Raw genomic sequence first — 16,838 nt, 5'->3', positions numbered from 1 at the left:
GAGTACCGTACTCAGGTGCGTGTAAATTCCGACTCCGTTGCCCGCAAAAAAAACAAAAACAAAAAAACAGTCGGTCTGTCAGGGAAATAGTCATTCCAAAACACATTGTTTCAGCCTTTTTTTTTTTTAATCCCCGCGCTTGAGGAAGCTACAGCACCGGAATGCAAGTCGGTTGAAAATGGATAAATGAATGAGTAGTCCATAAACATTTTCCAGGGATATGCGGCACCTATACAGTACTATTCGGGTGGACGTGGAGAGAAATCTTGATCTTTCAATCGTCCGTTTGGAATTTTTTGGTTCAATGACAATTAGGATCGAGATAAGGAAGCAGGAGTATCATAACCTTCACTCTGTAAGCGATAAAAATGGATAAACTCGATGGAAGGTGCGTAGTATTGTTTTTCCATCCCACAGGTCAAACCCTATTTTTTACAAATGCACCAAACCTCTATCCCAGAGAAAAAAAGATTCGTCGGGTCCGTCCCCCACCCCAGACCACCAAACAGTGCCTCCCACAGCAAGAAAAATGAAATAAAAAAAATTTAAAGAAAAAAAAGGTATGTTACTAGAATCGAAGAATAGTAGAAGGGAAAAAAGAAAAAGACGTCAGCCCTTAAATGCAATGATAATTGCCCGGTAAGATACACGATTCATTGATCCATCCGTCAACAAAGAGAGCTGTGAAAGCATGTATCACAAGGCACCCACCACGAGACGCAAGCGTCGCCAGCATATAAAAGTTGAAAGGGTATATAGACGAGGAAAAAAGCCAGAAAAAGTTGAAACGATATGGAAAAACACCCTTAGCTCGTCAAGAGTGGGATGGAGGGGTATAGTATTTTTTTTATTTTTTTGGACTCAGAAATTTTCGATTCTTAAATATTAAGCTTATTTGAAAGGTGTGCGCTCGAATCTAGTAGCTCCACGAGTCTGAAGGTTCTTATCGCAATCGTAGGCTCCCCCGAACGGGCACTTGCCATCCTTGTAGTCGAAGCAATTGTAGTTGTCACCTGCTGCATACCAGCACGGTGGACAGTCGGATCCAGTGCAGGGATTGGCGGCCATCCCTCCCTTCAAGCATGTCTTTGAGGAGCACATACTGGTAGCTGGTGCGGATGAGCTAGTGGACGGCTGCGAAGTGGATCCGGTATCGGTAGAACCAGCTGCGGAACGGTCAACGAAAATGCTAAATCCAAAAGTGGGCGGACGTTACTTACTAGCAGTACTTCCCTCAATCAAAATATCGAAGCACGTAGTCCAGGAGTTCATCAATGCGTTGTTGTAATCGGTGGTGGGATTAAAATTGGCAGGGTTCGAAGCGATAGACTTTTCCCAGGCCCAGGCCCAGACAAGCGAGTGGCGACCATTCTCCCAATTCGGGACAACAAAGTCGAAATAGTTGGCCTTTTCGTTCATCTTATCACCGGTAATCTGAATGATGGCATTCCCGCTGAAGTTGGCCTGAGCACCCCTGATCCAGTTTTGCTCTACCAATTCGCTCTTCAACTTGATATCGGTCTCCTTCTTCCCAGGGTAATACAATCTCACAACGCCAGGGTCCTTGTGGAGGGGAGAACCCATATCGTAGCGGGAATGGCCATTCCCCCAATGACGCATGCGGAGAGTTTGACCCGGTTTCGCTGTGGTCATGGGAACGCCGGCGGGATAGTTGTTCGTCTGGGATGGGCGGCAAGCAAGGCCATCAGGATTCAACGAGTTATTATTAAGGTCCCAGAGATAAGTCTTGGATTCTTGAATCCAGTCATTATTGTTAACCTTGTTGCGTGGGTACCCTTTGCAAGTTTGCTGACTGTAAGAATGTCAGCATAAGGGGCACATCTACCAATGGGAGGCAAGGGGGAGATATGATGGATGAGACCGGTATGACAACGGGAGAGATTAAAACAAATAATAGCAAAAGACAATGCCACTTACACTTCCAGGTCTGGATTAGCTCTCGCGGCCTCATAGTTAGCAACATCAGTATCAACACACTCGAGCCATGAATGAGCTGAGGCAGAGGCAGCCAGGACGGAGATCAAGGAAGCTAATTGAATCTTCATTTTCTATCGATTTTGAAGAAGCTAAAATGGGATAAGATATGCTCGGGGAATTGGAAAATTTGAAAGAAAGATAAGCCCGCCGGGGGGGAAGTGTGCAGGCAGCTGGTAGTCGTTTTGTAAGCTCGAGCGAAAAGCGATCGACTGGAGGAGGCGTTGTGTCTATGTTTGCTCGATGATAAAGCGGTGGCAGATGAGAGAGGTTGGTGACGCAACAAAAGGAGTGCAGCTAGCAAGAAGGAAGGGGGGGGGGGGTAGGGCTTCTAAATGCGCAAAGCTGTTTTTTTGCAAAAAAACAGAAAATTGAAAGAACGTGGGTTATTGCGTATAGCAAAGAGCATGTGCTTCAAATGAAATGAAGGAGAGAAAATATCACAAGAAAGTAAACGACAGAAGTGGGGGGAGAGAAGAGAGAGAGGGGTGGAGATGGATGAAGATGAAAGAATCACCTGTGGAAGGAAGGAAGTCCTTGGGTTCTTGTAGGCGAATTTGAGCCGCGCGGGTGGGGAGGGTGAATGTACTACTAGTACTGGCAACAAAGGAAAGAAAGAAAGAGGGTTTGAGAGCCAGGAGGGAAAGCTCAGAATAAAAAGACGGGACTTGAAGAGGAATAGCATACACCCGACATGAACAGGCCAGCTTGAATGGCTCCGCCAATAGAATGGCCGGAAGAATCAAGGGAGAGTGACTAACACAGCAACCCCTTCGCCATTCGTGGAGCGCTTGTGTTTCAAGCAACGCATCCCATTCGCCCATTCGCCCATTCGTCCATTCGCCCATTCGCTCTCTCTTGCCATTGTACTTCTAAAAGGGGGGGGAGGGTAATTATCAGGGTTAGAAGGACCAAGCAACGACGAGTGCAGTATGATTATTATTGGTGTCGTACCTGCATCCCAGTTTCTGTTCCTGAACATCACATCCACCCACCCACACCTCTCATGTGGCAGCCGTTGCATGGCGATTCGTCGCCTTGGTTGGCCCTTGGTACTCGAGCAATGGACAGCGCCCTGACCGAGTAGGATAGTTAAAAATTTTGGATCTTGATCTCTGGCCAGACGTATCATGAATTACCTTATGAGATGAGATCAATCTCCATATCCCCCACTCATTGCCATTAAACATATTATCGTACCGGTAATGGTCGCTCGCGAGGAAGCTTCGCCCCCCCGCTCTCCTCGATCGCACTGATAGAGCGAGCTGACGTGGATCGTCGCCTGTGGACTCTTCTGCCCCATCCTTGCGCTGTACGGGTACCGCACAGTACCAATACCTGTATGGTGGGACATTCAGCCTTTTCAACCATATACCATTGCATACAATGTTGACCCGGCGAGCAATTTTCGAGTAGGATTACCACCCCCTCCCCCGGCATGGTACCAGTATGCACTTGCACTCGGTACGGTACTGCTCGAGTACAGTACATTATACTACTCGAGTATACGCATCAACGGTACAAGTACGAGGGCAGTACGAGGGCTGTAGCCTACCTGGACGCGAGCACTCGAATTGCCCGAGCGCGCTGCGATCAAAATGGCCCACCCCACGGACTCACAATAGGGGACTCGAGTACGAGCACTATGACATGACATAGGTACGTGTACTAGTACAGTACAGCACTTGCACTTGTACTCGAGCACACTACAAGCGTACTCGAGTAATCCCCCCCTCACTTTCCCCCATCCCTTCGTGTTTCGGAACGAACCAGCTACAAGACTATTGGCAACACTCGCCCACAGTCCCAAACAAACGATTGGTGCCGGTATCCATTCAGCCCTCTTTTTCGCAAAAACAGAGTCTAACTCTTCCACGCTCGAAAAAAAAAACCCCCCATTATGGATGGATGGATAAAGGTCGGATAAGTCATTAACCCCGCTACAATTGAAGAGGGGCAAAGGCGATGGTCGGTTTATGAAATGAAAGGAAAGAATAAGACGCAATGACCCCTTTTACCCCCTGTACGAGTACCGGTATGTACTAGTACTGTACTCGTACTCGAAGAGAATACTCGTGCCAGAGAGACGTTTGCTCCGGCGCCACGCGTTCCCGTGTTGACTTACAGAAAGCCTCCCAAGCCAACCGGGATTCGATATCGTGCCAGGGCGAGGGGAAATGGGAAGAAGAGAAAGGAAAAAATTCTTCCTGGCTCGCGGTAAAAACCTTTCTCCCCCAAGAAACACTCGAGTGCTGACTGGTGCGACGGTCGGACCCAACCACCTGCTAACTTTTGCCACGGCGTCAAGGCGCTGACATAAACACGGGTGCTCCTATTCCATACTTGCTCAATTCGGCAGGCCTCCCCCTACACTACTGTAAATGAGGCTGAGGAACTCGAAAAAACTTCCAACTTGATTGGCCAATCTAACACGGTCCAACGGTAACGGTACCTGGATTCCACAATGATACGAGTAGATATAATGAGCCAGGACCACGATCACGAAGGAAATGAAGGGATGGGGTAGTCCCAGCGCCAGTCGTCTTTGACTTCATGCCACCCTGCCGACGGCGCCGTACGGCAGGGAGGGGAGCCCGCCGGGACAGCGGATGACCCGGACAGCGCATAAAATGGTGCTTCGATCTGTCGAGTCTCCTCCCTTGCCGTAAAACTTGTGAATAGTACTCGTGGCGTACTTGATCCCCTCCTTCCTTCCTTCTTCGACGCCTTACGCAGCGGACAGGACAAGATATCCTACTCGAATCGCAGCAATCTACTCGTACTCCCGCACCCTCTGATGGAAATGTGAATGTGCGGTACGGACCCTCCGTCTGCTCGGATGCGAAATCCCTGCACGCACGCACGAGCAGAGGCATGCGAGCACAACAGCAAGATGGAGCGCAACTATGGAAGTGAACGGAACACATATACAAGTACGACACAGCATTCTCATGGCAGCACAGTGCGACTGCTGAACTCTCATGTGCAACTACCGGCCCCGCTGTACCACACGCCAGCCAACCACGACGGACGAGAATTCCGTCGCTGTGTACCGTTTCCTAGTTCGGGAGGAACTCAGAAACCCAACCAGCCAGTAATTCTCCCATGACAAATTCTTCCATAGCCATTTGTCCAGTGGATATGCACTCAGTTTACCGTTCGAGTTCTTAACATACACCGACACGCACCTAAACTGCCAACCCTACTGGAAAGACTGCCCTGGCTTAGGGACAGGATCACCACGACTGGTCCGATGCAGACAGAACATCCCCACATCATTAATTTTCTTTTTTTCTCCCGCCTTGCATCCACATACTTGTACAAGTAGTAATTCGCTTCCCCCTCCTCTCCTCCCCGCCCTCCACGCCAATTCGACCATTCCTCAGTTTTGGGAGGGGGCTTTTTCCCCTTGCTGCCACCCCCTCCTTTCAAGATTGCTTTCTTTTTTTAAACCTATCTGACCCGCCCATTTCTTTGTGCCTGGCTCCCATGCCCATTCGAGAGTAGCACCAACGGGTGACGATCCCGGTTATTTATATCCGAACCGTCCACCCAACAAACTGCCGCGCCTTCTACAGTACGAGTACTCGAGTACCCGTACTAGACTACTCGTAGTACTAGGGTAGATCATGAATTCATGGTACGGAGCAGGGGTGGTGCCAGGTGTTTTAAGGCGGCACTTTGGTACAGTACACTGCAACCGAAGCAACATTTCAACAGAAAAATATGTGTTATGGTGCAGAACCTCTTAAACTAAACCTTTACCAAGATTTCCTCTCATCTCCTGTTGATGGTGTTTTTGGCTACAACATCCCTGGAAAAGAAATAAAATATTAAATAATAGACCAATATATCCTCTAGATATGGGTAACAAAATTTCAAGGGATTGTACAAACCCCTTAACAGAGTTTTGTATCAATCAATAGTTCCTAGAGTGTATAAAATGTAATCAGGTTTTAAGGAGTTACTTACCATACTACAACCAGCCTTCAGGAGTGTTTGGTTTTATGAGCTTATGAATTTATCAATATTCCTTATCATAGTTTGGCTTGATTGATCTTCCTGGTCCAAAGAGAAATCATTATTCTAATGATGTTTTATTTGAAGCGTACTACATCTACTGAGACATTACTAGTGCGGTGTACCATGAATTCATGAAATATACTCTAGTACCAGCACCCTTCGCGAAGCACCAGTGACCTGCCGCACTCGGGCTCAAATTAAATGTCGGTAGTACCTCGTGTTCGAGATGCGCGCGGGGCAATGGTCGTAGCTCATCAACCATTGTGCCCGGTCAACCATTACTCGAATAGTATCATAAGTGAAAAGTAGCACAGCTTGTGGGGGAAAAAAAGAGTGATAAACTTATAATTCGACAAGATGATCCCAAAATATAGTATAAAAATGGGTAGGCTGGTTATTAGGGTAGCAGGCAGTGGGCGGGCACCGCGACTTTCCGATGTTGTGAAGATGCTGCAGACTACCTCTTCTGAAGAGCGTATGTTCATGTGCGTCGGCGTTCTTGGTGAAGGTGTGGTGGGATATCGGATCAAATTTCTTGATTCGCTGAACCAAATCCTGCAAAAAGTTCCCCGACATTCGAATATTTGTGGGGGGGGGGGGGGGGGGAAACCCCCCATTTCAACTGGAATGGGAATCGTCTTTTTCTACCCGGGGAGATTATATCATTAGTTACCTCCGTACCATGTCGGATGCCATGGGCAGTAGTCTGGAGGTGACATCCTGCGGATATTTCGGAAATGTACTTAGAAGCATCGACACCGGGGAGGTTATCTCAAGTTATCCACTGACAGATATATATATCTAGATTTCTACTCGTCTCGCTAAATATCGATGCAATCCTACGGGGAACCACAACCTGTGTGACTGGCTGCAGAAGCTCAGCACAACGACCAATCGCTTGGGGTTAGGGGATGCTTATGGTACGACGCTGGGCTGAATAGAGGCACAGGGTGGGGGGGATCGGGGGCTTGGAACTATGGCTCTGATGTGGATCTCACTTGGAGCGGCCCTTGAAGGCCGCCGAACCGTGTCACGCTCTACTGTAGCAGTCGAGATATGGTCGCCCGATCTCGGTGCCGACGGTGTTCCTTCAATACTGTACCATAGAGAGCTTTGCTAGCCTGTCGTCAGGGACTCGTCGTGGACAAGGAGGCTTCCACGGCCAGGTTGATCCACGCTACCCCACAGGAGTATTGTACAGTACTATACCTCCGGGCCCATCCCAAGCTTTTTGGTGCAGCTCATGCAACAATGGCGGGAACCCGCTTAAGCTATCTAAATTCCCAGAAGACCAAGGCCCTTCCGATCAGCCCCTTCCTGACCTTCAGGGTAGACATTTTCTCGAATATTCTTCTCTGTATTGGAGAGTCCGCGCAAGAAGGGACCTTTCGGGTTGTGCGAGGTCGCTTCCGCTGAAGCTATTTGACGACCCCGAGCTCCAATAATCGCATATCCACTAATATCCTCTTGAAGGCATGGAAACCGTGGCGGTGCTTTGTTGATTTCGGAAAGTCCTCTCAGTTTAGTGGTTTACACTGCGCATCCTTCTTCGGGATTGTTAGGATTGTAGCTAGTTTGGTTGAGCTGGAAGGCTGTGATGTCAACTAAAAGGACTGCTTGGTTAATACACCCCTTGTGTGAGCTCTTTGAACGGGCACGAGGGAGCGGTGAAAATACTACTCAGACAGGGGTTGTCAACCCCGAAAAACCGGATAATGACCGTCAAACACCACTCTGGGCTTCTAAGAGTGACCACTCGGGTGTGATGGGTCCTGATAGCGCTACTAGTACTACAGGTACGCCCCTAGCACCTCCTACCCCAGTCCGGCCTAAGCTTGATGAGGCATCGTTCTCTTTATCATATGAATACCATTGAATTCGAATAACCTGAGTCCCATTTCTGCAAGGACCAGAACAGTTCCATGAACACATCTGTCACTGCCATTGCTACCCTCTTGTCACCTCCATGTAGTCTCCCCCACAGTTTTGGGCACCCCGGAAATTCTGCTTAAACATTATCTCCTGGTTGAATGAAATCTTATGCAATGGAACTGCGCATATCTACCACGTACCCGTCCAATTTTCTGAGATAACTGTACGTATTTTCTTATCCAATTCTCGTCCGATCGGGTCAGGATTTGTCTGTCTCTGTAATCTAGTGTTTGTCGTTGGTGGTTATGGGTTGTGTGTCTATTGTATTGGGGTAAGCAAGTGCGGTTTGGAATTCCATCATAATCCATATGCTTTTACTCCCCGGTTTTAAACTCTCTTTTACGTATTTATGGTTTACTTCTTTTCTCTTTCTACCGCGCATATTTCCCTCCCCTCCCCTCTAAAGTGCAGATATGAGGCATGTTTAGTTACGGGTATATAGAGAAGAAGATGATCTGAAGTGCGAGTTCCTTCCAACACTCCTGAGATGTGACGCAAAAGCCAGCTTCTGACTAAGTTGTGGAGGTGATTGGTTTCAACTCCGGACATGGTTTCATGAGTATCGTGTATACTTCCATGCCACTTTCCCCCGCGTGTCAACTTGAAGGCAAGCCCGGGAGGCTGTCGGCACGTGTTAGCGCCGCCCACAAGGAAAATTAGCACAGTAGAGAGTGCCCATTTTATCCGCGAAATCTAACTCCTATTCCACTGGCAACCGGTATCCTACCGGGGGCTTGTAAAGAGTGACCGAACGGCCCACCACCACGCTGTGCGATGTCGACCTACTAGCGAGTTGTGAGGAATTGTCCTCTTCTTTATTTTCCCATTGCAGCTTTTTTTCTTCCTTCCTTCTCTGACCTTCACAGAGCATTCCGTGAAATACTCGGGTCGGGAATCGCGCGGGACTATATGCTCGGAATCTTAGCCGGGGGGGAGGGGGGACTTTTGCCATGTCGAGGGATTAGCGTTCGAAGGCTCAATGCCGGGAAAAACGGTGCCCAGCACCGCAAAGATTTGTCAGCGAGTGATAAGTGCCTTACTTCTGCCATCTGAAGCGCATGTCAGGTTTTAAGTGATCATGCTCCTAGCCATTGGTATCCATTGTGGTAGTGGTGTAAGATTGGTCACGTGAAAGGGGAAAACAGGCAAAACGAACGGTGGAGGGGGGGGGAAAGAAGTTTACATAAAACTGATGGTATGATATGATGCCACAGTATGATACAGCTTCTCCACATCAAGCAGGGGGCTCATGATACGCGGTATTTTTTCTTTTTTTTTTACTACCACTGCTAAGCTGCGAATTTGAATTTGACTATTTTCTATCATCTTCCCCATCAACAAATGCTGAGATTGCTCCGGTATTCCCTCCCTCAAGACGGAGGTGTGAGCTCGAAGAAATTGTACATCCGCTTATCATAGGGTTATCCCACTTGCTTGATAATCTAGTGATCATCTTGCCCCTTTGTTTCTTCTTGGGGTTGGTTAGATGGAAGTTGGGCTGCTGGGCGAACAGACGAGCTCGTGCGGGGGGCGGGGAGTTCTGCCCTATCGGCGGCGAAAATGCTAATTGGTCAAATTTTGTTGGTATTGATGACTTAGATTTTGATCGCTAGATTGCTTATTGGGCTATGGTTGAATGAATGACTTGATAGGGGAGATGGTAATGGCATGTAAGGAGGAATGCCTGCAGAGGGGGACGACGCCATTGGTGAAGACATAGGTTTATTCGCAGCATTGGTGGATTGTGTATCTGGAAAGTGGATTGGGGTTTCCCTCCTTCCTCCCCTCATTCACCCTTTCTTTCTTGGTACACCGTGTCTAAACGCTGAATATATCTACCGGGATATAAAGTTAGACTTGCCGAGTGATGGTCTGTGATGGGATCATCAAACAGCAGAGGGGAGTGTGGTGATAATTGTTACCTGCTCAGAGACGATAGCGCTCCGGTTTGGCGGTTTGTGTGGACAGGCTGAGGCTCAGATTTTTTTCTTTTTTTCGCACGTAACTGTGTTGATCGCAGTTGTGTTCATTTTTTGGGGGCACAATGTATGATGTGATGCTAAGCGAGTGTACTGTACAGTACGGACCGAGAACCAAAATACCAGGCATGATATTACCAGGAGTCCCGTGGCAACGGGTATCATAATATGATATCTAGGAAGCAAAACCAATGTCGATACCATATCATGCTTGGGTCCATTGAGTGAGCAATATTTCTTTTTCTTTTCCACAAATCGAGAGCCTAGAGCTTGAATCTGGTTATTTGGGGGGATGAAATTTATAATATAGTAATCGGGTGAAGTTCAATCTTAGGGGGTGTTTGGCCCTCCATTTATGATTTCAAATCAGGTCTTGGCAAGTTTAACTTAAATTATTAGTTCTATTAATCTTGTACCTAGTTCAATATGGAAATAATAATCTAAGATAAAGTTGTTAAGACTTGATCTCAAATCGCGATTTGAAATCATAAGTGGCATGCCGAACACCCCCTTATTGTTGTTTCGTTCGGGTCCACGAGAACAGCAGTTTATGTGTCATAAGTGCCCTCAGGCTATAGGGCTTGATATATTAAAATAAGGCGGACATGGAGCGGTGGGTATGATATTAGAGACCATTACACGTGACATTGGTGATGGGGTCCTGCCCACTTTGCTCGCCCATACAATTAGGGTCCTCAGGCTTTCTATGGGGCTTGGGTGGGTTCAGGATGGGTTCGCTTTCCTCCGACCAAACAGCCAATGCCAGGGACAGTCGGTAAAAAAAGGGGGTTTGAGTATTCGAAACGGAATTTGGACACCTCGGGGAATGAAACCATGTTGCGCGCTGTTTGTAGTAGCTACGTCTCATTGGAGGATAGATGTTGTTCAATTGCCGCTTGATCACAAAGGTATCATACTGAGATCGGAAAGTTGGGTGGGGAAGGATTCCCAGTAAGGGATTTGGCGCTACCTAGCTTTCCAAAGGCCGTAAGGTGCTTTACCGTCGTACAGATTGCAGAGATAGAATACTTTGACATTGCGAGTGAGCTTGGAATGGATAAAGGAACGTGGAGTCCTACGGCGAAGGCTGGGGTGGGTGATCCTCTGATGTGCTCCGGGTTTGCGGAGAGGTTAGTTTTTGTTCTATACTTTAAGAATTCTTTAGCACTTGTGTGTTTATTTTATCCAGCTTGATTAATATGATACCAATTAAGATACTCTCTTGGCAGCCTCCTTGATCTCTCCTTGAAACCGTTCACCACACTCGCATGCTTTTGGGAGGCTTAATTTGGTCATGGTATGTGGTGGTTTGTTGATGCTATCGTAGCGAGAATCGTGGGCGGGGGATTGAACACTTGTCATGTATGTCTCATATAAACCGGTATTTGGTGTCATTTCCGGATGGTGGGTGAAAAGACCAGGAAGCACGTCACAACTTACTCGCTTTTATCATCGCGAACACTGCTACCACCCCCTCCTCCTCCCGTCCACCAACCGCCTTAAAAAGTTTTTTACAGCAGCGTGAAAAGTCCCATGATTCTCACCACCCCGCGCACTCTTATCCTCAGGTCCAAGGAAGCCACCCTACGCGAACTCTTGGTCGATGTCGCACAGGAAATCGATCGTGACAAGCCCGGCAGAGACCGCATGGTTTTACGCTTTGTCGGCGGTTGGGTCCGCGACAGGCTCCTAGGGCTCCAAAGCGTGGACATCGACGTGGGGATAGACAATATGACTGGGTACGAGTTTGCAACTCGACTGGACAGGTACAACAATGCAAACATTGACAAGTACGGCCTCAAGCCGGGCAGGGTGAGCAAGATCAAGAGCAACCCCGAAAGGTCCAAGCATCTGGAGACTGCTATTTGGGAGACTGAAGGGTGGAAGATCGATTTTGTTAATCTGAGGAGTGAGACATGTTATTGAGATAGCTTGATTCCGCATATGGGTTGTTCCACTTTACCCTCAGATCGGCGGATGTTGACCTGATGGGCTTAGGAATTCGGGACCCTAGAACAAGACGCCTTTGGCCGCGACTGCACCATCAATGCCCTCTTTTACAACCTACACACTGAACTGGTGGAGGACTTCACGGGCCTTGGCCTACAGGACTTGGCCGGCCGCCTAATCCGCACCCCACTACCCCCAAAAGAAACCTTCATCGACGATCCCCTCCGCACCCTCCGCCTAATTCGCTTTTCCTCACGCCTCGGTTTTACCATAGTTCCTGAAGCCGAGGCCGCCATGAAACTCCTAGATATCAAGGCGTGCAACCTCTCCTCCCCGGAGACATAGATTATCACTCACACAAACTAACCACCCCCCCCATGTTTCGCAGTCTGCCCTCAAAACTAAGGTCACCCGCGAGCGCGTCGGGGAGGAGATGTAGAAAATGCTCAAAGGCTGCAACCCTCATGCCTCCCTGAGCCTAATCTACGAGTTGGACCTCTACAACGAGATATTCGCCATGACAATCCAAGACCCCCCCGGTGCTCCCAGTCCAGGATATGAAGATAGCCGCGGACATCCTAAATGGCCGACTCTTCAGATCCGCCTCTTCGTATGTCCGCATTTCCCAGCTCTGGACAACGGAGAGCCAAAGGTACAATGCATGGCTCATCGCTGCCATGAGCCCCTGGAAAGGCCAGCCCTTGTTCCCAGCGGATAAGAAGAACTCGCACGCTGCCGCCACAGCCATGAGAGAGAGTTTAAAGTGTTTTAATGAGGTCAAAGGTGCAATAGCGATGGCATTCACAAACTGGAAGGCCATCCAGAGCATGGTAATTAACGTGTAGAGCACTGGGGCAGAGGCAAACTGGGAATGGAAATGCGCCCTTTGGGTGGGGACTGGAAGAATCAGGTTGGCGCTTGTTTGATTTTCGAACTCGTGGACTTGAAGAAGAAGAATGCTAGCGGTGGTGAGGTGGGGGAAAGAGGTGTAATGGATGAATACGAAACATTCCTGCAAATCGTTGGGGGGGGCTTTCAGTTTTAAGTGTTTGTTGGATGTATCGCCCCCCCATCTTTCTTCTAATAGTAATGGAGCAACGGTTAATTGCTGGGGGGATTAGGGTAATGACGTAGCAGCAGAATACGCCCTCCCCCAGGGAGCTTGGATGACGCCTACCCTTGATCAATGCCTCCATCACCAACTCGATAATCCGCACGAAGGCAGGGATGAGCTACTGCAGTGGGTTCGCGAGAACAGGCAGGCACTGTTGGATGGGCTGGAGAGTGTTGGTGTTGGCAAGGGAAAGGGGAAGCAAACGAGAAAAGATAAGAAGAAAGAGAGGAAAACTAAGTGAGCTAGGAGGAGGGAGGAATGAGAAAGTTTGGGATCACCTTTCTACGTACAATGGAGCTTGGGGTTTACTACTAGTAGAAATACTAGTGGCTGTAGTGATGGCAAGTTGAATTTACGCTTCTGGTAAGTGCCTTCTTGGTAAAGCCCTATATTCATCTATCCACCAACCCGCCAGTCCATCCGCTATATCACACAAGAGTGGGTTGACTAGAATAGAAGAGTTTATAAAAAAAGGACAGACAAAGCAACACGATGCCAGTCCATGAAAACAGTACTGCACAGCAAATAGTATTCACCACCACCAACACCTTCACATTGCCGATTCCACCTTTTCTGCATTTTTCAGGGAGCTTTCCCGAAGGTTCAAACCCCTCCCTTCCACATGTGGGGAAGACAAAAAGAAACCCCTCCCCCAACCTCCGGGGGTAAAAGGAAAATATAGATGGAGAGGTTGGTTGGGTGCCCGATAGCGCTGCCTTTTCTTGCATTTTCTTGACGGCTTCTATGGCTGATTTGGTGGAGACGGAGATGCCGAGTTTTGCCTGGTTCTTTTTTTATCGGTTCGATGCGCGAAATGAAGGTTATTATGTAGGATATATATACCTTAAAGTGATCCACATCACCAATGAATGTTAGGGTGGCGGCCAGCGCAGCTCTCTTTTCCAGTATGCAGACCGATTTTCCCCAGGTATCTGCTTGAGCTCTGAAAGTCGACATTCTAAAGACGCATCTGGAACCCGAGGTGCTGATGCCCTCCTTCTTCGTGCTGCCTCTCCCGCTTCTGTCCTGCACTAGTAAGTTTCCTGCAGCGCTCTTCAGGCTTGCAGCTGTTCCGAGGTATGATAATCAACTCCTTGGTAGCGTATCGGGCAATTCACGACAAGCCTGTATTATGCCCTTTCCTAGAGGGGTCGCGGGACACTGCCAGATAGATTCTATATCGGGTCCGAGGTTAGGCGTGAGGACTGGAGATACGATTCCATAAAGATATCCGTGAGGGCACCTTCTTGCAGAAGCAGAAGGTTGAAAGCCTTGGCGGTGGAGGGAAGCGCGAGCCAGAGTAACTAAGGTTAGTCCGCATCAATGGTAAAAAAATAAAAACATATTGGGAGGGTTGGCTTGGAAGTGTCGATTGAACATTTAACTTAATTTTCTTGCAAATTCGGGTAATTGAAACGGCCTGCTGGAACACCTCAGCAAATAAAACTTCAAAATTGAATATCAACCTGGAAAAGAGAGTGGAAAACCAGATGCTCTTACAGAAAGCTCGAGCAACAAACTACAGACAAAAGATGAAGAAAAGATAAAATGGAAGACACGAACACTGTTACTAAAAGTCTGCTTCAAGGAAATAGAACATATTGAACTCACCTGGACCAAGGAAAACAGAATCAAGAAGGCAAATGAGTAAGATAAAACAATCAAGGGAAGACCAGAAGCATTGGAAGAAGGTTAAATGGAAATAAAAAAAATTGCACTTGGTTTATACCAGTAGAAGAATGGAAATATATGGTACGATAGAAAGTAATGGATTCTAGAAAAAGTAGAGATAAGGACGAACATCATACAACAATATCACGATATCCTGATGGCAGGATACAGAGGAATGGCTAAAACAATATTCTTTATTACAAGGTTATTCTATTGGCCAGGAATGTGCAATGATGTTAAAAGATATGTCAAGAATTGTGACATATATCAACAGACAAAAACAGTAAAACACATAATGTATAGATTATTAAAATCAAATAAGGTTCCCGAATGATCTTAAGAAACAATTATTATGGTTTTCATCATGGACTGACTTCCATCAAAAGGATATGATAGCATCATGGTCATGGTAGATCACCTGACCAAAATGAGTCATTTTTTCTATTCAAAAAGAATATGAATACGAGGGATTTTATCTGGACATTCTTCCAAGAGGCCTTCTGACTACATGGCCTTCTAAGGAATATCATTATGGATTGAGGAATGCTATTCACATTTGGAATATGGAAAAAGATAACTGGAGAAATAGGAATACAAAATCGGCTGAGCACTGTATTTCTGTTAGGCGGAGACAACTTGATAGACTTCAAGATTGTCTAGGCCAATTGAGATTCGTTTTTGTAAACGGAGATTGTCTAGGAAGGCTCGGACTTGGCTCGTTTCGTTTATGACTACTAGGAGCGAAGTAAAGTAGGTAAAGTAGAGTAGAATTGTATAAACAATATTATATTGTTAAGGTCTCTTCTCTGTTGCTTGATGATGTCTAAAGCTTGGGAGGCACTTCGATATTTATATTCCGCGTCTGAGTGTTCGCGGACTACCTCTATCTATCATACAACTATGTACTTCTTCAATCATAATTCGCAACGTCGAGTTTTCTTCTGAGGTACGAACACCTGCGGACCCTGAAAACCATCACACCTACTTTGGTAATTACAATATTTCTTTTTAGGAAACATATTGTCTCCAATAGTAATATACCAATTAGTAGAGTCTTTAGACTTATGGCCTAGTTCTTAAGTTGAACTGAGTTGGCTCTAATCGTCTTTGCAATTGATAAAATGATCAGTTTTATCCACGGCTATATCTGCAAAGGTGGTCGTTATTACAACAATCGTAGGTTGCCTGACTCCGATCCTTTGTAACTCCATACTCAACCGATAGATTTTCTCTGGATAACTTCCTATTAATTCGCAGGAAGCTATTCCATCAGATTGGTGATTAATCCCTTGGTCGGCAACCTTAGGTTGCTTTCTTGGTAATAGGTTTCAGTAACTATCGTAGTATTAGGAATCACCCCATGACTACGACGTGTTCCGAAACCCAGTTGCAACACTCCGTAAAATTCGTTGGCTTCTTTGGTAGTGTCTTTTTGGAGTTCTAGACTCTTCTGGTAGATGTAAATGTATTGGTCTCTCATTGAGATCCTTTACCATTTGATACTATCTCTTTGTGCGAAATCGTCCCATTACTTACGGCCCATGCCAAAGGTATCATATTTTGGAGCCAAGTAACTCTCTGAGTAGTAGACGGAATCACGCCATTCCACTTTCCAGACCTAGCCGAAGGTCCCCTCTCATATATCCTGCGAATGGGATCTGGTTGGATGGACGGCGGTGACGTATATGGCGTTATTCTAGCACCTTCAATTCTGTGGTAATATAGTCACAGGACACAACTGAGATTGATATATATGATGACGCGTGGGCCCCGTAAGGGAGCAGGAGGGGGGTGTTGGAGACCAGAGATTCCGATTCCAAGTGGGGTTACCCTACTTAGAGTGGTTCCTAGGTATCGGATTCTGGTATTTCTAACAATTTCACCAGCAGATCGAGGGACAAACAGAACAGGTAAATGCAATACTTGAGCAATACTTAAGGGCCTATGTCAATTATCAACAAGATGAATGGGACAAGCTCTTATCAATGGCTGAGTTTGCATACAACAACAGAAAACAAGAAACGATAGACATGACACCATTCTTTGTGAGTTATGGACAATATCTAGAGAGTCAGGCTATGAATCATACTATTAGGGGCATGATAGTGGATAAAACAAACATGAAGAAACTATATAAAATATTACGATACGAAATGAGTCAAGCACAGCCATGG

The 16,838-nt window shown here is 46.9% G+C and overlaps 2 protein-coding genes; one reads left to right on the top strand and one right to left on the bottom strand.

The window, feature by feature from the left end:
• Positions 1 to 841: 841 nt before the first annotated feature.
• GSTUM_00000330001 (uncharacterized protein) lies at positions 842 to 2,230 on the bottom strand. XM_002835412.2 has 3 exons: positions 1,939 to 2,230; positions 1,221 to 1,813; positions 842 to 1,166 (listed from the first exon to the last, which is right to left on the bottom strand). The coding sequence occupies exons 1-3, from the start codon at positions 2,064 to 2,066 to the stop codon at positions 892 to 894; spliced, it is 996 nt and encodes a 331-aa protein (XP_002835458.1). The 5' UTR covers positions 2,067 to 2,230; the 3' UTR covers positions 842 to 891.
• A 9,232-nt stretch (positions 2,231 to 11,462) lies between these two features.
• The window catches only part of GSTUM_00000329001 (uncharacterized protein), a gene marked incomplete at both ends in the record, with an annotated part of 30,330 nt that continues 24,954 nt past the window's right edge, over positions 11,463 to 16,838 (top strand). The window contains 4 exons of the mRNA XM_002835411.1: positions 11,463 to 11,695; positions 11,751 to 11,809; positions 11,840 to 11,847; positions 11,944 to 12,008. Coding sequence (XP_002835457.1) covers positions 11,463 to 11,695; positions 11,751 to 11,809; positions 11,840 to 11,847; positions 11,944 to 12,008 — 365 coding nt within the window. The remainder of the gene's footprint in view (positions 11,696 to 11,750; positions 11,810 to 11,839; positions 11,848 to 11,943; positions 12,009 to 16,838) is intronic.

This window comes from Tuber melanosporum (genome assembly GCF_000151645.1).
Source record: "Tuber melanosporum whole genome shotgun sequence assembly, scaffold_107, strain Mel28".
Classification (NCBI taxonomy): Eukaryota; Fungi; Ascomycota; class Pezizomycetes; order Pezizales; family Tuberaceae; genus Tuber; species Tuber melanosporum.
The sequence above is the reverse complement of the archived record's forward strand: the minus strand, read 5'-3'. Positions and strand labels throughout refer to the sequence as shown.